This window comes from Gekko japonicus, unplaced genomic scaffold (genome assembly GCF_001447785.1).
Source record: "Gekko japonicus isolate JY-2015 unplaced genomic scaffold, Gekko_japonicus_V1.1 scaffold501, whole genome shotgun sequence".
Lineage (NCBI taxonomy): Eukaryota > Metazoa > Chordata > Lepidosauria > Squamata > Gekkonidae > Gekko > Gekko japonicus.
The window spans coordinates 342,672-364,827 of record NW_015175985.1 but is presented as its reverse complement, the minus strand read 5'-3'; the positions used below and the strand labels follow the sequence as shown (position 1 = coordinate 364,827).

The 22,156-nt window shown below is 46.8% G+C and overlaps 1 protein-coding gene across 1 annotated transcript in view; it reads left to right on the top strand.

Annotated features, from left to right (window-relative positions):
• Positions 1–22,156, top strand: part of TBCD (tubulin folding cofactor D) — a 380,958-nt gene that overhangs the window by 143,158 nt on the left and 215,644 nt on the right. Inside the window, exon 15 of the mRNA XM_015426300.1 lies at positions 4,379–4,535. Coding sequence (XP_015281786.1) covers positions 4,379–4,535 — 157 coding nt within the window. The remainder of the gene's footprint in view (positions 1–4,378; positions 4,536–22,156) is intronic.

Genomic DNA, 22,156 nt, shown 5'->3' with positions numbered 1-22,156 from the left:
GAAGAGTGTGTGTGTGTGTGTGTCAGTGTGTGTGTGTTTAAGGAAACTTGACAAAACTTCCCCCACCTCTGCAGCTCCTCTTCCCTGTGGCAATGAAATTGACACAAGGTTCTCCAAGAACTCCATAGCAGAGGAGATCTGAGGTGGTGACGGTGGAGAGGGAGGCAAGTAGTTAAGGTATGCAGACACTAAACCTACCACTAATTATTCCTCTGCATCAGGTGAGAAAGTAGTACTGCCCCTAAAGGACATTTTTAAAAAAAGAAAGGTGGGTTATAAATGTCTTGAATATATCATGCAACTGAGAGTGCTTCTTTTCTGATGGAAGCTCGAAAAACCACTGCAGAGTAGCGTATTAAATGGCTAGACAAAAGAGAAACTACTGCAGTACAGTGGAACATTGTCTGGATTTTTAGACATGATTAAAACTAATGGTGTCAGCATGGCTGCCACGAGGAGTGGGCTGGGAGGCAAAATTCAAGAGGCTCTGGACATACGGAGCTAATGGAACTGGGCAAATCATGTTGTTTGTTTTAATATGATGGTTTAGTTGGTTTGCCGCATTTAGTTGGGTGCCGCATGACGGAGTGAGCGCCCGTCTCTAGTTCCAGCTCCTGCCAACCTAGCAGTTCAAAAGCAAGTAATTGCAAGTAGATAAATAGGTACCACTTCGGTGGGAATGTAACAGCGTTCCGTGCGCCTTGGTGTTTAGCCATGCCGGCCACATGACCACGGAAACGTCTTCGGACAGCGCTGGCTCTTCGGCTTGGAAACGGAGATGAGCACTGCAACCCTAGAGTCGGATTCGACTGGCTTTCAAGCAAGGGAATCTTTACCTTTACCTTTAGTTGGTTTGGGGTGGTGTGCAAAGTGTCCCATAGTGGCGAACATGGAAGTATTCATCTTTAATGGAAGGGGCTAAAGAGCTGTGTTGTGTGTTTTTGAAATGGTGTTTACCTGTCATGTTTCATACTGTGTTTTGTTGCATTGTTTTCTAATTTTGTAATCCTAGTCTTATTGCATGATTTATTGGTGGTCTTATGCTGGTTGATAACGTAGTTTTATATCTTGTAATCTGTCTGGAGTCTCAGTGAGAAAGGTGGGCTATAAATAAACAAAATATATGTACTTCTCTTTTTATCCAGTATTTACCAAAGAAATGAGATTTGGATGGCAGAATGTAACTGAGAAAAAGTGAAAGGGTTAAGCAAATTCTGCTTCCCCTGAAGGCTGTTGTTTCTGTAGGCTAGAGCAGTTGATTAAATTACATGCAGTTTAGTAAATAGCACTGTGTTTAAACTCTATTACTGGGCTAACTGATGCCGAAAGAAAGTCTTCTAGGGAAACCTGTGTAGCTGGTAGGTTTTGCTATTGCACCACTGGAACTGTGTGAAAGATTTTATTCAGAACCTTCATCAGCCTTGCAAGTTATAAGACTGCAGGCCTGTTTTATTATGTTGCTAAAAACATATGCCTTATATGATGCAAAGTTAACAACAAATTTTAGAAAGACTTTCTTTTTTAGATCCAGTTGTGGGCTGTGTTGAAGCTAACATGTCCTTTTGAACCATTTCATTTGTTAGCTGCATTTATAGGATCTATTTGGCAAATTCAGTCTGTATTGTTTCTGTCTGAGGGGCCTAATTACAATTTGGTCTGTGTATCAAGTTTTGCCAAAATCACAGGTGAGATCTTATAGTTGTAGAGAGGAAGTAAGGAAGGCAGCAGAAGACTCCCTCTTTTCATGAGGACTCAGTGCGTACAGCTGCTCTCATCTGACTGAGCTTTCGTTTTTATTATGCTTGGCCAGGACATTCCAACAACATAGACATTTTTGGGGTACCATGTGTTTTATAAACATTATCCTTGTACACATTCTGTGTTTTTATATTGCTTATATCCTTTACCTAACTTTAACCTCACATATATTCTTTATTAACATTTTTAAAACATAGGTGGCTTTGTAACCATGCAGTTTCCCCTGTTAGCTATTTAAAGGACCACTGCTTTTTATTCAGACCATGTAAAATTGATCAAATCTCTGACTTTAAGCCTTTTGGTATAATAACAATACCTGTATCACAAAAGTCTTGTGAGAGTGAGAATGAAGAAGAACATACAGAGTTTTAGCTTGATCTGATAAAGGTCCGTTAATTTTGTTATGCCTCCTAGGGTCTTCTAGTGCCAGTAGAATGTCCTGTTGTTGAAAATGAGCAAGTCTGGCATAGCCATCCTGATGACAGTTACAACAAGAACATCACCTTTCCTCTTAAAGACCAAGGGACTAATACATTTATCAGTCCTGTTCATATGTGAACATGCATATACATGAATACATCTGTTTGTAAGAAAGAGCCTATAGAGGTTCAGTTTATAGATGAAACCAGGGAACAGTACCCGGATAAACTTAATCAAACTATGCGTTAGGTAGCACATGCATTGAACTGTGCGTTAGGTAGTACATGCATTAAACATAAAAATCAAGTGTAATACTGTACATGGATTGTACATGTGTTCACTGTCACTCACTTGTGAAAAGGCTGATTTAAGTTGCTTGTATCCAAGTGGTTGTGTGTGCCATAAGCAAAGAGCAAAATATACCATGTTTGAGGATGCTGATAAGGGAACCAGTGAGTTTAGGAAACAATGGCTTAACATTCTTAAGACCAGTTTCCTCAAAGTAAGCACCACTGAATAAAATAGGACTTACTTCTGAGTAGGCCTACTTAGGATTTCTCACAGTATCTCTTGCTCAGGAAGATTATGTGATATGCTATGGGAAAGGTGAAAAATGTGCAAGTTCTTTAGTAAAGTCTTACCTCAATTTTATTGTTTTCTCAAAATGTGACATTACCTCACGTAGAGTATTGTGTTCAGTTTTGGGCACCACAATTTAAGAAGGATGTAGACAAGCTGGAATGTGTCCAGAGGAGGGCAATGAAGATGGTGAGGGGTCTTGGAGACCAAGTCCTATGAGGAAAGGTTGAAGGAGCTGGGTATGTTTAGCCTGGACAAGAGACGACTGAGAGGTGATATGATAACCATCTTCAAGTACTTGAAGGGCTGTCATATAGAGGATGGTACGAAGTTGTTTTCTGTTGCCCCAGAAGGCCAGACCAGAACCAATTGGTTGAAATTAAATCAGAAGAGTTTTCAGCTAAACATTAGGAAGAACTTCCTGGCAGTTAGGGCGGTTCCTCAGTGGAACAGGCTTCCTCGGGAGGTGGTGAGCTCTCTTTCTTTGGAGGGGTCACTGGGTGGGTGTGTGGGGGAAGTTATTTGTGAATTTCCTGCATTATGAAGGGATGGACTAGATGACCCTGGAGGTCCCTTCCAACTCTGTGATTCTATGATTCTATGTATTGAGATTCTATAAAATTTATTGTAAATCGTTTATGGAATAATCAGTAAACACATGGCAGGAAATCAGCTAAAAGTCTCTTCTTCTCTGGGCAGCTTTTTCTGTACTCAAAGATGTTTTGACAGTGGCTAATTTTTATGCTATTTTCATAAACCTTGCAGGCTCCAAATTAATGTGTGGATTATATAAGGTTCTTATTCTGAAGTGAACATCCTGAGTCAGTTGTTCAGCCAATGCAATGTAGTGGTTAGAGTGTTGGACTAGGATCTGAGAGACCCAGGCTCAAATCCCCAATCTTCCATAGAACCGTTCTGGGTTGCCCTGGGAAAGCCACATACTCTCAGCCTAACCTACTTCACAGGGGTGTTGTGAGGATAAAATGGAGGAGAGCAAAATAGTGTAAGATGCTTTGGGTACCCAACTGAGGAGACAGGTGGGGTTTAAATGAAATAATAAATAAATGCAAATATTTTTGATATGTGAGCAAAAACATAGTGATGGAGTGGAAGGCAAAAAGAGAAAGCATGATGAGGTGGAGGGCAGAAAAAGAACGATGAGGTGGGGAAGCATGACAAAGAAAGAGACAGTGATGGAGTGAGGGGGCAGAAAGTGAAAAAAGTGACAGGCTTGGAGGAGAGAGAGTAAGAAAAGAGTTGGTAGGAGGGAGAAAGAGTGGGAGAAGAGAGGAAGCAAAGACGGAGGGAATGAGATAGCCACTCCCACAAGTTTCTTGCAGGTCCCCATTTGTTCATATATATTTATGGGATGTTTCTTGTTAGATTACCTAAATTCTTTTTCCCATAGCAAGATTATTTTTCTATAAAGCTACCTTTTTCTTTCATTGTGCTGTTTCATATTCTGCTACAGGAAGGGAGAGAACATAGTACTGTGGTTGAAATATTCTCATTTCCCCCAAGTAATTAACAACAGTACAGATTTTTAACTAATAGTCTATGTTCTTCATTTACCAAAGTTTTCACATCCTGTTCATGTTTCCTACTTTGAAATTCTCCACAGTTGTTCCTGTGATTTTAAAAGGACTGACCTATGATGAAAAGCGAGGTGCCTGCAGTGTTGGCTCCAACGTCAGGGATGCCGCTTGCTATGTTTGCTGGGCTTTTGCTCGTGCCTATGACCCACTAGAATTGAGGCCATTTGTTAATCAGATTTCAAGGTAAGTTCTTACAGTGATGCATTCTTTTTAAATTATTATTATGACTGAGACATATTTCAGAAAATGAACACATGGAATAAAATTATTTTTCGTGATGTGTACAAATAAAGGACTATTCACAGGAACAAAACGCCTCCTTTAAAGTCATATGGTAGAGCATTTTCCAGAAAGTGAACCTGTTATTAATGATGGATAGTTTGTCTCGGATGTGATTTTACTGTTCAGTGAACTGAGCTTTTAAAGCATTGTGTTGGATAGTCATTTTCTTCAAGAAACTTGTATGGGTTTCTTTTAAAGAGAAGGAAAAAAATGACACCATCCTCTAGAAAAGCATTTTTTATCCTTGTCATGTATGTACAGTCCTACACTGGGAACTGTGCATTAACAGGCCAGCTGCAGAAACATCCAGAGTTTATTTGAGCATAAACTACTTTTACTCCTTCCTCATTATCGGAATTTAACTGCATTGTCATCATGTGCACAGGGAAGGGGGATAATGCCTAATTCCCAGCTGTCTTTTTGCCTCTGTGGAGCATTAGAGGTTGTGTCCTGAGCTTTTAGTAAACAATATGAAATTAAAAATTTGGAACTGCACAAAGGGCTGTTTTTAAAAAGTGTCCAAGCTGAGTGAATGAAAACTGCACAGTTGGATGATCACTCTGGTGCCTTCTTTGTTTGGGCAAGACCTAAGATGTTTCCAAGTGTCTGGTGCGTAAGCAGTTTACACCAAAAGCCTGGCATGATTGATTATCATTTTAAAAAAACAGTTATTTAAGGGGCAGACCTGGCAATGAGTGATACAGTGTACCCAAAATAAATAAGGATAACAGAAGTATTTGAAAGGCAGTCAAGAGCAGTATCAGTTCTGAGGATGGTGCCAAAGGTCATTGTTGATGAGCTGAGTAAATCTAACCTATCCTGTTGTTGGTTTAAGGGGGAGAATTACATCATTATAGTCAGAATCCCTGATTAAGAAAGCTAAAGCAAAGACAAAAAATAGATTTAACGGATCAATGCAGAAATAAAGAGAAGGCTTGGTTAAACTAAGGGGAAGGAGCTGAGAATTCAGTGTTACAGAAAATTCCTGAGACTTTGATAACTGAAAATCTTTTTGGTCTCTAAGGTGTTATGAAAAAAAACAAAAAAAGGGGGGGGGGGGGGGGGTGGGAATGATGATTACAGGTACTGAAGGGATAGCAGTGAGCCAATTCATTTTCTGGACATTGTTGCTTTTTACAAACATGACCTGCATGCTTTCAAGCTACAAATGTGCTCTTTAAAAATGAAACACAATATTTTTAGTTATCTATAACAGATATCCTTTTTGTAAAGCTTTGGAATTCTGCACTGTGTAACATCAATACTGGATTTTTCTATGTAGAAAACGATGAGTGATCTGGGAGATCCTGTGTAGGTTCATGTGTCACTGTCTGTCCATCATGTGCAAGCCTATTGTCTGTTTCTGATCTCAACCTTGGTAGAGTACTAGGGGAGCAAAGCAACATTTGTGGAACTGTAAAAACTTGCCTTCTAGCATGACCAATATATCTAACTAGGAAGAAGGCTCGTTGTGGAACTGAAGACACTGGGTGCTAGCCTGGCCACGCGGTGTGGGTCACCGTCTCCATCCGCCCCCCCCCCATGGTGAAGGGTGAAGGTGGCTGTCCTGCCCCGTGTGGTCGAGGCTCCGGCGGGCCAAGGCGCCTGCCTTCTCCCCTCCCCCTGGCACCCTTACCCGATCGAGGTGCCGGTGAGGGAAGCCGACCAGGTTCGCCCATCTCCTCGCAATGGGCGTGAGCCTGGCCAGGCACAGGGTACTGTCTGGTTCCCGGCCCTCCCAACTCGGGGAAGCAGCCTGCACTCCCCCGCAGGGTTGAGGCCCCGGCAGGTCAAGGCCCCGGCAGGTCAAGGCAGGTCAGGCCCGGCGGCCAACCCCAGCTGAGTGAGGCCCCAGTGGGGCAAGTGGACCAGGCTCATCTGTCTCCCTGCAATGGGTGGCAGCTTGGGCGGCCGGCTGCGGGCCTGCGTCTCCTTCCCCGGCCCCCTCTCCTTGGCCCTTCTGCCACACGGTTGAGGCCCTGGCAGACCAAGCCGCCTGGCCTCGTCCGTCCTTGCCACGGGGCGAAGGGACAGGCTGGGCCTGGGTCCCCGGCCAGCCTCAGGCGTGGTGGCACGGTGCCATCTCCCCTCATCTGCAGACTGCATGGGGGAGGCACGAGGGAACAGGCCGCTGCCGCCTCCCCGCTCTGCCACCTCCGGTGCCTTTTCAGGCGGGTAGGCAGAGTCAACGCATGTCAGCCTGGGCCTCCTCTTGGCTGCCGGTGGCTCCTGGCTGCCGCGGCTGGCAGCAGTGGCATGGCCCCGTCTGGGGCCTGCAGGCCCAGCAAGGGTGTCTGGCCAGTGGAGCGCCCGGCCCACGGCTGGAAGGAAACTGAGGGCAAAAGGGTGGTCGCTTCCTCCCTGGGTGGGACAACACCCACGCAGGTAGCAGCACAGCGAATGGAGAGAGACGCCCTGTGAGTGACACATCAGGGTTTCAACGAATTCCGGAGTGTGTGGAATGTTCTAGAGAAGTGCCACCATCATTCGGCTTTTATATATAAGGGAGATTCTCAACATGGCCTCATCTGTGGATTCTTAAATCCTGAACTTGGAGCCATGAACAGACCAGACAAACTGGGGGAAAACTCCAGGTTTGGAGAAAAGCCTGAACCCCCCCCCCCCTTTCCAAAATAAATAAATTGGAAGGATTATCTGCTCCAAATAATAGATACAGTGTGTGTATCTTGAAGAAATGAATGTCCTCTGGCCATTAGTGTTGCTAGGCAACCACAATAGTATTACCAGCTGTGATGGATTGCACTTTAAAAGCTCTTAAGTGCTGTATAAACATGTGAAGGACTGTGAAGGGTTAATACCTCACAGAACCAGAGAGCCTTAAGTGACAGGCTGCTCAAAGGAATTCGATTGGTTCATCATTGTGGCTTCTGTACAGTCCCAGGCCAGCCACGGGAGAGCTAACAAGCTTTCTAAAAGATCTTTTTAGAGCCTGAGTGCTCCTTCCCACCCCCATCTTCAGTATATCTCTTTTCCCGCCCAAAGGATCACATGATGGGGTCTGGCGAGCACTCATCCCTCAATTCTTTCCTTGCCACCATGAAGAGAGCAGGAGCCTTCGTTAGAAATGCAAAGAAGCGGAATGCACCTTTTATCATATGTTGTGGACTTGCATCAAGACGAAGAGATACTGGAAAAAATACATGAGGAAATTAAAAATATTTAAAAAACTAAATTCCTGATGAAGCCAGAGATTATGTTATTGGGAATTTTGCCAGACAATATAGAAAGAACTTCACAAGACCTACTCAGATACATACTGACAGCAGCCAGGGTAATATTTGCAATGAAATAGAAGACAGTAGAATGTCCCACAATAGAGATTTGGAAAGAAAGATTAGCTGAGTACATGACAGTGGCAAAATTAACTATATAAACAAAAGCAGAAATGACAAGCCTATTACTCATATTATGCAAATACTTAAATTTCTTGAAATGTTTTGAATTATTTGAATATTACATAAAACAAGTAAAAATAAGACTTATAATGTGATAAATGATTAAGATAATTGTCCAGGTTTTAAGGATGTTTTAGAGTTTGTTTCTATTTCTCCCTTCTCCCCTTACGAGAGTGAGAGCGCCCAGGCTCCAATGGTATTGAATCAGGCCCTACAGGGTCTGCTAGAAAAAGATGTGATCAAACAAGTCACCCCCAACCTCAGGCAGAGGGGTTTTTCTCCAGGATGTTCATTGATCAGAAAAAGGATGGGTGAATTAGGCCCATACTAAACTTGAGAGACCTTGATGTGTTTTTGAAAGTTTTGACATTCCATATTTTTTGTTGTTTCAGTTATTAAAGCCTAATTTTTGGTTTATGGTTCTTGATCTAAAGGATCCCTATTTTCATATATCTGTTCACCCAGATAGATCAAGACGGGTAGCTGTTAGGGATGGCACAGACCTGAACGCTGAGCCAATATCCACCCCTAACTTGGCCTGGTTCAAAGCTCAGATGAATTGCCTCAAAGGTCACGTGTCCAGGCCCAGAGGCCCCCCAGCTTCTTGGCCCGGCTAGGAAGCTGTTGTGCACTCTCAGCAGAGGAACCGCACCCATAGATTTTTGTGTGGAAAAGCGGGTGTGGGTGGGATTTTTCAGCCATTGAGGGACCAATAGTGAGCATCCGAGGCTGAAAGGCAACTCTGATTTCCAGTGAGAGACCTCCATCTGTCTCCCTCAGAATGGGAGGGGTGTGTGTATATAATCACCAGAGGCACGTGCCTGTCCTTTGTTCACATTGGGTGTTTGTAAGTCTAGTTCTCCTTGCGCACACAAAACATTCTCTTGGTGGGCATGGGGTGGGGGGGAAATTTACTGGGTTGGTTGGAGAAACCTGCTGGATCTCCTGGTGACGATACAAACTGCCATACTAAAAGCATCGTCCTGCCTCTTTTTCTCATCCTCTTTCTTTCTTTCCCTTTCCTGAGTTCCAGTGCTACAATTCCTTTCCCCCTCCTGTCTCTTTATTTGATGTGAGAGATGGGAAACTTGGGTTGATTTTTTTTTTTTTTTGCTTTTACAATACATTTTTGTTTTGACTTGGGGGTTGCCTGTTTCCTTGGCAAGTCAAAAACCCAAGTTACCCCAACCACTTTTTTGGGTTCTACAAGTTGCTCTTTCTCTGCCTGCTGACTGTGGGGTTTCCCTTTCTGCTCCTGCCAAAAGCAACCCCCATCTTTCTTCCTGGGTTGTTTGAGTCTCTAAATTAGGGTCAACCTGACTAAGCCCGGATCTTTTGGGGCTCCTTCCTTTGTGTCCCCTCTATCCTCTGCCTGCTGGCTGTGGGACTTGGCTTTTCTGCTCCTCCCCAAAGCAACCCCCCCTTTCTGGGTTGCTTGAGTCTCTGAAGTGGGGTCCGCCTCTCTGCCTGCTTGCTGTGGAGCTCACCTTTACTGCTCCTACCAAAAGCAACCCCCCCTTCTTCCTGGGTTGCTTGAGTCTCTGAAGTGGAGTCCCCCTCTGTCCTTTGCCACTGAACCACCTCACTTAGCCCAGAACTTTTGGGGCTCACCTTTACTGCTCCTGGCAAAAGCAACCCTCCCTTCTCCCTGGGTTGCTTGAGTCTCTGATGTGGGGTCCCCCTGTCTCTTCTGTCGATGAGGCACCCAACTTACCTACCACTTTCTGGGGTTTTTGCTAAGTGCCCTTTCCCCTGGCTGTGGGGTTTCCTTTCTACCCCTCCCGAAAGCAACACCTTTCTTTCTGGGCTACTTGAGTCCCTTCCTTGGGGGTCGCCTCTCTCCTCTGCCAAAGAGGCACCCAACTTACCCACCATTGCTTTGTTTTCCCACATCTTGAGCAACCACTGTTCCACCCCCACTACCTGGATCTGACGTGTGGAGACATTAAGGGGTCCTGAAGAAGTTGTAGTCATGGACGCGGGAGGATGAGAAGACTGGCCACACTGAACACAGGTGGTGGGATACAACCATGTTCTCCCATACTGGCACCCTCCTCCCCAAGTACATCATCGGTGGCCTCCACATCAGCTTCCCCTGCAGTGTCCATGGGGCTGGTTTTGGTCACTGCTCAAGAGCTCCCACTGGTTCCGGATGGGCTGCGGGGACAAAGTATGAGTGGGAAGTAGGAAACTGCTGTCATTAGTGCTGAGGGTGGTGACAATGGCTGTAGCGCGTCATCTGTTTGCATGCCCGGGGATTCCTGGTCATGATCCCCTGCCTGCCCCTTTTCTGTCCAGACGACCCCCAATCAGTTCAGGGTGTGAGTCTGGGAAATGGTTGTGCCTGCAAAGCGCCCCACTGATTGGCATGGGGGCACAGCTGCAGTCTGCTGTGTGGACTTCCACATCCTGCCCAGTGATCCCTGCTTGGTGGAGTGCCAAGTGTGTGGGGCATGTATTCATAGCAGGAGGGACCCACATCACTTAACTACCAGCATTCTACGGAGGCACTTGAATAGGTTGCACCCCAGTTTGACACTGCCAGAGGGTGGACTTTTGGATCTGCCACCGGTCACAGGCTGCAAATTCTCAGTCGACGGGGAGAGGGAAACCAGGAGGGGCAGGAGACTATGACTTGGTCTCCATCCTCCATCATGGGTTCCCCCATGCAAGCCATTCTTCAGGAGATCATGCTCCTGGGCAATGTTCCCAGTAAGCTGGGGAGTCCTGTGAGCAAAAATTCTACTTTGTGAGCTACTGGCATTAAAGCTGTGAGTGAGCCATTTGGCTACTGCATAAATTAGTTTGCTTTGGAGCCATCCTTCCTGAGTTAGGACAAAAATGTGTGAGCTAGAGGCTAAAAAACAACCACCACACTCCTCCCTCCCAGCAACACTTACCAGCTGCCTGTATGGGGCTCTAAAGTAAAGATTTGTGAGCAAGTGCTATTCAAGTTTCCTCTGTACATTGTTCTTACCATCCCCAAATCTGCACAGAGAACATGAACATTTGAAGATACACATTGCCCTGAAGCTATGGGGGGGGGTGGAGAGTCCTTTGTTTATGACCTCAAATGTGGTGCAAGATGGCGGCGAGCAGGAAGCTTAGTGCTGGAGCTCCTGCGAAAAGAGTAAGATTCTGAAGAACTATTGCTCTAGGAACTGCTCTAAAAAATTTAGTATCAGCAACCAGTACGGCGAGGAATGGTGAGAATGCGAACAATCCACAAAACTTACCGCTGGTGTGTTCTGTGGTTGGCGACATGGAGAGGACGCCTGGTGGCCCAGTCTCAGGGGGACCAATGCCTGACTCCCCGGTCTGGCGTAGGGTCTCGGCTAGGACTGGAGCCATTGACTGTGGCTTCATGAGCTGCGCGCTGTCGGCATGATTGCCATTTTGGAGTTGGGATGGGACTGCTGCTGCTCGACTGGTTGTGTGTGTGGCGCCTGCTCCAGGAGGACGACTGGTGGTAGGAGGGCCCGGGGGGCATGTGCCCTCCTAGGGCTCCTTTGCCCGAGCTGAATTCTGCCATGGTGGGGCCTATCGGACGACCGTGGCGCCTGGCCCCAGTTGGCGGGCCGTGACATCTGAGGCTGCAGCACTCGTCCCTACGACTTCGACGCCTGCTCCGGGCTGGTGGGATTTTACATCTGAGGCTGCAATGCCGGTGCCGGGAGTGTGCCCCCCAATTGGAGGTTACCCCGGTTGCATTGTTGGCAGTCGTTTTAGGGGCCGCTGGACGACCGCGGTGCTTGCGACGTTCTCCCTTGGCTGGCGGGGCTTCGAGATGGTGACTCCTCAGCTGCCCTACGATGACAACGATAGGGCCTGGGCACCCAAGTGGTGAGCGGAGTTGATCGCCATTTACGAGGACAGGCCGGGGGCGAAAGCGCCTGGAGCCCCAGCGGAAAATCAAACAGAGCCAACAAGAGCCTCCCCTATACTGGAGCATGGAACGAGAAGACCTGGGACTACCGTAGTATAATTAGATCTGCAACGGAGAACATCAAAGCAGTGAATTGCTGCTGTTAGCCTACTACTCCAGAAAAGGGAAAAGAAACAAACTATGATATATTATGCCACAAAAGTCTCCAAAGACTACTCCAGAAGAGGCTGAGTAACCAGCCCTAATTAAACGGGGAATTAATATTAGTAATTAATTAATTGAGGGAGCAAGAGAGTTAGATGTTATTGAATTAGTTAATGTAGGGAGTTATTAAGTTAGGAGCTATTGTTGTTTGAATTAATCGTTTAGTTGAGTTATATTATGGAAATTTTCTAGTGAGCAGGATCTGCTCTCAGTTATAAGACCATCCAACCAATTTGTAACATATACTGTGACTGCTATTATTGATTAAATTAACTAGTGTGTTAGGAAATAAAATAAATAAAATAAAATGGGGGGGGTACTTTATAAAAGAAAAAAGAAAAAGCGGGTAGGTGGGAATTTTTAATGGCCTTTTCTTATTTACTGGCCAGACATCTGATTATTATTGGCAATCCTGGATTATTTCTTTCTGTGGTAGGATAGGTTGGGAAACTGTAGGAGTAGCAGTATTGTACGTTGCACTTTATTGTACCCAGTAACTTGAGCAATACATTGAGCACTTTGCTGTCTGCTCGGCCGGTGGTCTGAAGCTTTGTGGAGACCACCAAGGGCAACGATGTTGGGCAAGGGAATTCTAGTGCTCCTGGGGAGGGGAAAGTATAGCGGTGGGAGCAGGCAGAGTAGTATGGGAAGGAGGCGGAGAAACAGGAAAGCTCGGCCCCCTTCCAGCCTGTGTCCCATCCTGAGGGCTGTCGGCAGTGGGGCTAGGAAATATAACTCCCTTCCAACATTGGTGCTGTGTAATGCCAGGTCTATAAATAATAAGACCATGGTCCTTAGGGACTTTCTGCAAGAGCGGAATGTAGACCTGGTGTGCATGACCGAGACCTGGGTGCGGGAGGGGGAGACAGTAGCTCTCTCCCAACTTTTCCCGCCTGGGTTCTCAGTCCTTCACCAATCATGGACTAGGGGGCAGGGGGAGGAGTGGTACTATTTATCTGGGAGGTTTACTCCTTTAGGGCGTTTCCGCCTCCGAGGATCACGGGCATTGAGTGTGCTGGACTGGTTTGGGGAGGCTGGGGAGAGTTTGGCAATTTGGCTGGTGTACCGACCGCCTAACGCACTGGCCAATAGCCTGCCGTCCCTGATAGAGGCCGTAGCAGGCTGGGCATTGGAACACCCTAGACTGATAGTCTTGGGTGATTTCAGTGTCCATGCTGATGACGCGACCTCTACTTAGGCAGCGGACCTGGTGTCATCCATGGCAGCACTGGGACTCTCCCAATATGTAATGTCCCCCACTCACCAGGCTGGGCACATGCTCAATTTGATCTTTGCGGTCAGGGCAACAGTAGACCGGGTTACTGCTTTGGCAGTCCCATGATTGGATCACCAAGCCCTAGGGGCCTGCCTGAATGTTTCACCCCAACCCTGTTTAGGCGGCGGGCGTATTTTGCCTCGCCTATGGAACCAGATGGACCCAGTGCAGTTCCAGATGGCCCTGCAGGATCCGATGCCCCCTGGCGGCTCATTGGATGAGCTTGTGGAGGACTGGAATAGCCAGCTTTCCACAGCCATCAACAAGATCTCTCCACGGCGCCCTCTACACCCCCACACTAGGCTGGCTCCCTGGTATACCCAGGAGCTGCGGCTTATGAAGCGGGAGCTCAGATGGCTAGAGAGATGGTGTTGTCGTGCTCGAGACAAAGTAACAAGAACATCTTATAGGACGTTTATGAAAGCTTATGAGACAGCAGTCAAAGCCACAAAGAAAGATTTCTATGCGGCGGCGATTGTGTCCACTAGCTCTCACCCAGCCCAATTGTTTAGGACGATTCGGTCGATAGGAGCTCTGCCACAGGGCAGACCAAATGCTAGGGAATTGGAAATTGGCTGTGAGGCATTCGCGAGCTATTTTGTAGATAAAGACTTGGCGCTCAGCCGCGACCTCCCCGCCACATTTGAAACAGTGAGCGAGCTCGAGGCCCATTGCACGTCTTCAATTTCGATCCTGGATCGCTTCAGCCCACTCAGTCTGGAGGAAGTCGACAGACTGCTTGCAGCTGTATGCCCAACCACATGCAGCCTTGACCCGTGCCCTTCCTGGCTCATTAAATCTGGCCATGAGGGGTTTTGAGGTGCCCTAAGGGAAATGATCATCAAGTCCCTCTTATAGGGGCAGTTCCCTGAGGCACTCAAGGAAGTGATGGTCCACCCTCTCCTGAAAAAAACATCTTTAGATCCGGCCAAATTGGCCAACTATCAGCCGGTCTCTAATTTGCCCTATTTGGGCAAATTAATTGAGAGGGCGGTGGCAATACAGCTGCAGGACTTTCTGGATGATGCTTCCACATTAGATCCCTTCCAGTCCAGCTTCTGCCCAGGACATGGGACGGAGACGGCGCTGGTCGCTCTGACTGACGACCTCCGGAGACATCTGGATTGGGGTGGGGTGGCGGTACTGCTGTTAGATCTGTCGGCCGCGTTTGACACGGTCGACCACCAGTTACTTGTTCATCGCCTTGCCGACATGGGGATTCAGGGGTTTGCCCTGCAATGGCTTGCTTCCTTTCTCCAAGGTCGGGGACAAAGGGTGGCACTAGGGGAACAGCAGTCCAGGAGACACCCACTTGAGTGCCTCAAGGGGCAGTGCTGTTCCCAATGTTATTTAACATCTATATGTGCCCCCTTGCCCAGATTGCCCGGAGGCATGGGCTGGGATGTCACCAGTATGCTGATGACACCCAGCTCTATCTGATGTTGGGCGGCCAGTCGGACTCCGGACCGGAAGACCTGGACCGGTCTTTGCAAGCCATGGCTGGTTGGCTTAGACTGAGTCGGCTGAAGCTGAATCCAGCGAAGATGGAGGTCCTATGCCTGAGTTGGGGCAGTTCAGGGGTGGGGATCCTACTCCTGACCTTCCGGGGGGGGGGCTCCATTGGTGCCAGCACCGGAGATTAGGAGCTTGGGAGTGCTCCTGGATCCCTCCCTTACTATGAAAGGAGGCTGCACTGGGAACAGCTGTTCTTCAGTTATTATTTAAATAAGGGGATCATGTTTCATCTCCTAAGGTTAGCTTGGTAGATTCCCCATGTGTGACTGCACAGAACATCAACTATGAAAACAAGGTTGTTTACCTGTAGCTGCTGTTGTTCATCTAGTATCTTCTGTGCAGGCACACATACCCTCCCTCCTGCCCCACTACATGCTCTTGGTGGTATGGAGGTATTTGAGAGTAGGAGGTGCTGCTGCATGGGAGCATGTGGCTGGGAAAGTTTATGACTCCAGCACACAGCACCCCCTGGAGGCTCAGAGCTATAAAAACCCACCGATAGGTAGGCCAGCACGTGCCCAGTCCCCTGTGTGCCTGCACAGAAGTTACTTGATGAACAACAGTTACAAGTAAGCAATCCTCTTTTCTTTGTTAACTGGGAGTACTCCCACCTTTCTCCTTCTCAATCAGAGTTTATAGGGGCCAGACTAGATGAAGTTAAGGGGAGAGCTTTCTTATCCACAAGGAGTGCTCAGTCTCTTATTAGGCTGACTCTTAAGCTCTCCTCCAACAGGTTTCAGTCTGCCAAGGCTATCCAGAAACTTTTGGGTTACATGGCATTGGCTACAGCCTTTTGCTAGGCTAATACATGAGGCCCCTCCAGAATTGGTTCCTAAGGTCCTTCAGCAACGTCTGCCAATGAAATAAAAAGCTCTATCCCTAGGGTTGTCACAAGAAGTCTAACTTAGTGGTTGACAAAACCTAACTTGTCAGTGGATGTCCTGTTTGGCACTCAGCTACACAAGGCCTTTATGGATGCCTCTCTTACAGGCTGGGGGTCTCATTGTGGTGCACACTATCCAAGGGCTGTGATCCGCCACTGAGTCTAGACTCTGTATTAACTTGAAATAAGAGCTATTAAACTTGCTCCTGCTTCTTTTTCAACAGTGGCTGTCACTTGTCACACTCTGCTGGCAACAGACCACAGGACAGCCAAAGTTTACATAAACAAGCAGGGTGGCACAGGTTCCATTCAGCTCTGCAAAGAGGCAACCCTAGTTTGGCAGTGGGCAATAGAACATAAAGTACAACTAATGACCATACACATTGCAGGTCAAGACAACACCATAGCAGACACCCTAAGCAGGCACATAGACATGAATCAGGAATGGTCTATAACTGGGCATGAACTGAAAAAAAAAAGTGGTTTGGTTTGTGGTTCGTGATGATTCCCCAACTGAACCCAAACCAATATGGCTCCAACAAACTGAACCAGATTAGAAAATCTGTGACACAGTAGGACAACCCCCCCCCCAGAGTCCTAGAGACTCCAAACTCATAGCAGGTCTCCAGCTGACTCTCCTCTACCTGTCCACCAAATTTGGTGAAGATTGGACTTTTGTGGCTCTGAGTTATGGCCCCCCAAAGAAGGTGCCCCCAGGAAAGTGTTCTCAGGGGAAATGACAGGCATGGCTTCAGGACTGTGTAGAACACACCCTGTGCCAGCTAGAGGCATCAGACTCAGAGAGGACCTCCCAGGGATGTTCTCCTATATGCCATTCATGTTATCTTTGGTTTGAATTTGGGAGACCCCCAAAGAAAGTGTCCCTGGGAAAGTGCTTTTGGGGAAATAAGAGGCACAGATTCAGCAGTGCAGAACAGACCCTTTACCACCTAGAGATATTAAACTCTCAGCAGACCTTCCTGGAATGCTTCCCAGGAAGGCCAACCAACCATGCCCTCCTCCCCCAGGCCCAGGAGTCACCCACACTGTTGCTGGTGCCCATGTCCCTGGGCCCACCCTCCATTGGCAGTGTGATTGCAGGGCAGGACCAGTGTTCTCACCCTGCCTTTCCTCGGCCTGGGGGTTCCTGGCCCCACCCTCCACTGTCAAAGAGATTTCAGAGCAGGGCCAACACTCCCATAGTAGTGGGTGGCTGTCTCCTCTGGAACACCCCCTCCCCCCAGTCTTGGTGACAAGGCCAAACCTGCTCATACCCTGCCCATTCCGGCTGTCACCTGCAATGCGTAGGTAGTTGTGTTTCCCCAAGCCCACTCTCCCTCTGTGGACAATGTGACTTCAGGGCAGGGCAAGCAGCTGTCTCTCCTCAGACCCACCATCTCTCCACAAACAATATGATTGCAGGACAGGGGCAACCCTCCTACTCTGCCCTGCCAGGGCCTGAGAGCCACTGACACAGTTGCATGTGGCTGTGTCTCCTTGTGCCCACCCTCCCTCTGCAGTCAAGGCAATTACAAGGCAGGGCCAACCCAGCCATCCTGCCCAGGAGTCACCTACACAGTTGCGGGTGGTTGTGTCCCCCTGGGCCCATCCTCTCTCTGCAGTCAAGGCGATAACAGGGCAGGGCCTACCTACCCTCCTTGCCTGGGCTTGGGAGTCACCTTCACAGTGGCTGTGAGGGTGTATCCCCGGGCCCACTCTCCCTCTATCATCAAGGCAATTATGCTGCATGGGCCCTGCCCGGTCTTCCACAACTGACTGATCTTGCTTGATCCAGATTATTCCACTGAAGGATGATGGATAGTTTGGAATCACTACTTGATACCAGTTTTCAAACCAGCCACCAGGTTTCCTCTGGGTGCATTTGGTGAGGAATATGGGGGATCTCAGTTGCTGCTCCTCACACTTTACATTGGCAGTGGCATATGATGATCAGCTGACTCAGAGGCCCCTTGGTTGAAGGCATCTTCAGCAGAGCAACTGGATGGTAGGATCTCTGGGAAGGCTTGCACAGAGGTGTGAAGTTCCTGCTTCATGTTTGGTTTATTCTGACCACTGCTGCGGCCAGCTTGGATTGGGGAACTCTGGCTCAAACCAGCTGCCAACAACATCCTGTTCCTGGGTAGGGTTGGCCTGGGTGTGTTTATCCACCTGCAGTCAGCTTGAATTGGGGAGCCCATGCACTACAAACACCTTGCCAGTGGTGCAAGTAGAAGGGTATGGCCTTGGACTCAGAGCCACAAAACTAAGGGAAGGCCCTCGGAGTTCGTCCCCTGTTTGCCTTGTGTCTTTCCCTCCACCCAGGGTTTGGCTAGTGGCTGGCATAAGAGGGACACAGTCATTGACGACTCCCAAAAACACCCCGGAAGGATTGTCCTGAGCCAGCAGTGTTCAGTCATCTTGCCAGCGGGGCAAGTGAGAGGTGATTTACACAAACTGCTTCCAGTGCCCTGGGATCACTGGAAGTCTCGTAATTTGCCTGAACATTACATGGTGTGATGCCAACAGCAAGTCAGAATTGTGGCCTGGCATGCCTGCCTGGCCCCCAGAATCACCCTGCCAGCAGTCTGCATGATGCAGTGGTGATGAGTCACATCTGATTAGGCTTTCCTCAAATGTGTGTATCTGTATAAATACACAGGGATTTCATCCCTCCATTCACAGATTTTCAGCCTAAGCACAGGGGTGCTTCCTTTCCTGTGGCCCTTCCTCCTGCTCAGCTGGCTGAGAGGGATGTGTGTACATTTCAAGCATCTCTCTCTCTCTCTCTTTTCCATTCCCCAGGCTCTCCTCTCTTTCCCCTCTAAGTCAAATTGTCACAGCATAAAAAACCCTTCCAAGCAAGCTCCATTTCCCCAGCAATCCATTTTATATAAGGCTACCATCTGCCAGCAGCTCTATTCACACACAAATGCAGGAGCCTGACTCCTTCCCAAAAGATCCCAAATGCCTGCCTTCCAGTAACCCATGCTCTGCCACCCTCTGAGGCATGTTGAGTATATATGAGTAACTTCTCTCCCAGATATCATGAAAGAGTTAACATGTTTGTGTGCATGCTAATTTCTAGCTAGTTCGTTTTAGGGACCTATAGAGAAATCTCCCGATAGAGTTTAAGTGGGAAGGGGGGGGGGAGCATAATCAGTGGGGATTCTCTATTGGCCAGATCAATAGATTGAGGATGACCCGGGGGAGGAGGCTTGAGAAGGTTTTATTGCTCCTTGTTCTAAATCTTGCCCTGGACACAGACAGGAGGAGTAGCCATCACAGTAATAAGAGGTAGATTAGAGAGAGCTAGACTGAATGTTTATTTCTTTTGAAATTCTAGTTCCTTTTCCTTAGTCAGTAACAGTTTTTCTCTTTGAAGCTAATACATGTGTGTGGCTGTATTTTCTCAGCTGTATTTAAATACCCAGCATAGGGCCTGCGGGTGGGCCCTATAAAGGGGTGTGTGTTAGTAGTGCCTTTAAGAAGGACAATTATTTCTTCGTGTGTGTGTGTTGGAGGTGGGGGGAGGTCATGCACATTCTCCTTTCTCCGCCTCAGCAACACATTTGAGTCCATAGTGCCTTTAAGATCAACAGTTTAATTTCTTCGGGGGGGGGGTGTATGCAATCCCCCCCCCCCCTTGGTGGCCTTTTCAGTGGCAAGGTATTATCAAGGTTGGTGGGTAAGGCACAGGGTGGCAAAAGGTAGCATTCAGATCATTTTTGGATCATCTGCTCCTAGTTCATTGCTGATAGTTTTTTTTACTGGACATGTGCAGTTAATAGTGATTATTTGCAGAAAGGTTAAAAAGGGACCTTCTTAAATAATAATATGTAAATTTAAACATAATTAAAAACTTTATTCACTTCTTATATAGATTAAGTTATGAAAAGATCAAAAGAAATCCATAGCATCATCCTAATAACTAGGGGAGCGGTGGCACAATGGGTATATCCCACTGCCTTAACATCTGAACTATGTCAGTTCAAGCCCCGCGCTGGTGTGAGCAGCCAGCCTGTTGTCCCCAGCTCATCGTCCACCCAGCGATTCGAAAGCTCCGGCGAGTAGATAAAATGGGAACCGCTCCTTAGCGAGGGCGGGCACGCCAATCTTCCTTCTGGAGGGCGTTAGCTGACGGTCGAACGTCGATGGTCACGGCTTGTAAAGGCAAAACAGCTTGCCGGCTACAGATCGAACTCCTGCAACGGACGTTCCGGCCAGGCGGTGGCAGTGTGGCGACAGACATACGGGTCCTGGAGCCTGAGCAGCAAGCAGCCGTGCCGGAAAACGACGAAGCCAGCCAAGAAGTTCTACACCGGGCAGTATCGGCGTGTGCAGTTAAAATGAATATATATGTTGTCTTCCCTATCCCCTACAAACATTGTTAATCCCTTGTCTGTATTTGAGTAACTGTACATCACTTTGAGCCCACTGGGGAAAGCGATTAATAAATGGAAATTATTATTATTATTATTATTATTATTCAAAACCCGCAGCATCCATAATTCCACCCAGTTCTACAGCAATTAACTTAAATCAGAATCCTATCCAATGTTGTTTAAAATATTTATGCATATTCGCCTTTCCATACCATAAAAATGCATGCCATCCTCGTAGGAGGTCATGGCCTTCCAGTTTCAATATTCTCTTATCTTCCAATGTGACCCAGTCTTTAATCCATGTCAGTGCCGCTGATTTATAATAACGATTCCAGTTGGATAGGCCAGAGCACCCCCTTTCTTTGGTATCTTGAAGTGCTTTCAGTCTTATTCTGGGCCTCTTATCTTGCCAGATAAATTTTGAAATAGCTTCTTACAATTCCCTAAAGATTTTTTGGTTTTGGAGGATAGGGATTGTTTGGAATAAAAATAACCATTTTGGAAGTATATTCATCTTAACTGCTGCAATACGTCCCATCAATGATATCTGTAAGTCTTTCCATTTCTCAAGATCCTGTTTTCTTCAACAGTTCTTTATAGTTATTCTCTTGTAGAGCACTGCATTTATTTGTCATTACAATTGCTAAATATTTTATTTTTTTTCTGCCATTGAAAGCCTGAAGCATTTTGTAAGTAGATTGCCCTCTCCTCTTCCATATTTTTAGTCAGTATTTTGGTTTTATGAATGTTAATTTTCAGACCAGCTACTAATCCATAATTTCTCAATTCTTGTTTCAAAGTAAAAATTGAATCCAGCGGGTTCTCCAATATAAATGCTAAGTCATCTGCAAATGCCAAAACTTTATATTCTTCTCCTTTTAATTTCAGGCCCTTAATCTCTTTCTGTCTTCTTATAGAATCATTAAGTATCTCCAGTACAAATATACCGTATTTTTCGCTCCATAAGACGCACCTGACCATAAGACGCACCTGGTTTTTAGAGGAGGAAAACAGGAAAAAGTGCCTCTTCTGCTGCTGTTCAGTGGGGAGAGAAGCCTATGCAAACCAGAATGATGCAAGAGGGCTCTTCTATACAGGCAATAGGGTTACCAAGTCAGCAGTAAGATGAAGTACTCTTGATATAAGCCTGCAGACATCTCTAATATCCTGCTACATTCACAGGATTTATTGAAGACAAGGGAAGAAAAGTAGTCTGATAAAATGCCCAAACTATTACAAACAGCACCAGGCAGGTAATACTGTAAAAAAACCAAAAACCCCACACACCTTAGTGAATTCAACAAAATAAAATATTGTCTGTTAAAGAATCACTTGTCTGTCTGTGCTGAACATGAAGCCAGCCCAAACATGGGAGTCATATACCGTATTTTTCGCTCCATAAGACGCACCTAGTTTTTAGAGGAGGAAAACAGGAAAAGGTGCCTCTTCTGCTGCTGTTCAGTGGGGAGAGAAGCCTATGCAAACCAGAATGATTCAAGAGGGCTCTTCTACACAGGCAATAGGGCTACACTGTACAAAAGACTTCACAAAGTTACTTGAACAAATTATTAGGGTACACCCAACACCTCCTGTCCACACATGCTTAAGGTAGGATAGCAGCTCAATATTTCATTAGCAGTGGTACTTAAGAATATCTGTTCCAGTGCAACAGAACAAAGTTTGAGTTCAGTGGCACCTTTAAGACCAACAAAGTTTATTCACATGAAAGCTAAGACCCAGAATTAAACTCTGTTGGTCTTAAAGGTGCCACTGGACTCAAGCTTTGTTTGGCACACGTTTATTGACTGTTAACCTTTATTTAAGCTGGTTATAGCTTAAAAAAGAGAGGGGGGAAGGATGGATGGAAGGAAGGAAGGAAGGAAAATGTAAGGAAAGGGATAGAAAGAAAGGGAAGGAAGGCAGGAAAGGGAAAGAAAGAAATGGGAGAAAGGAAAAGAAA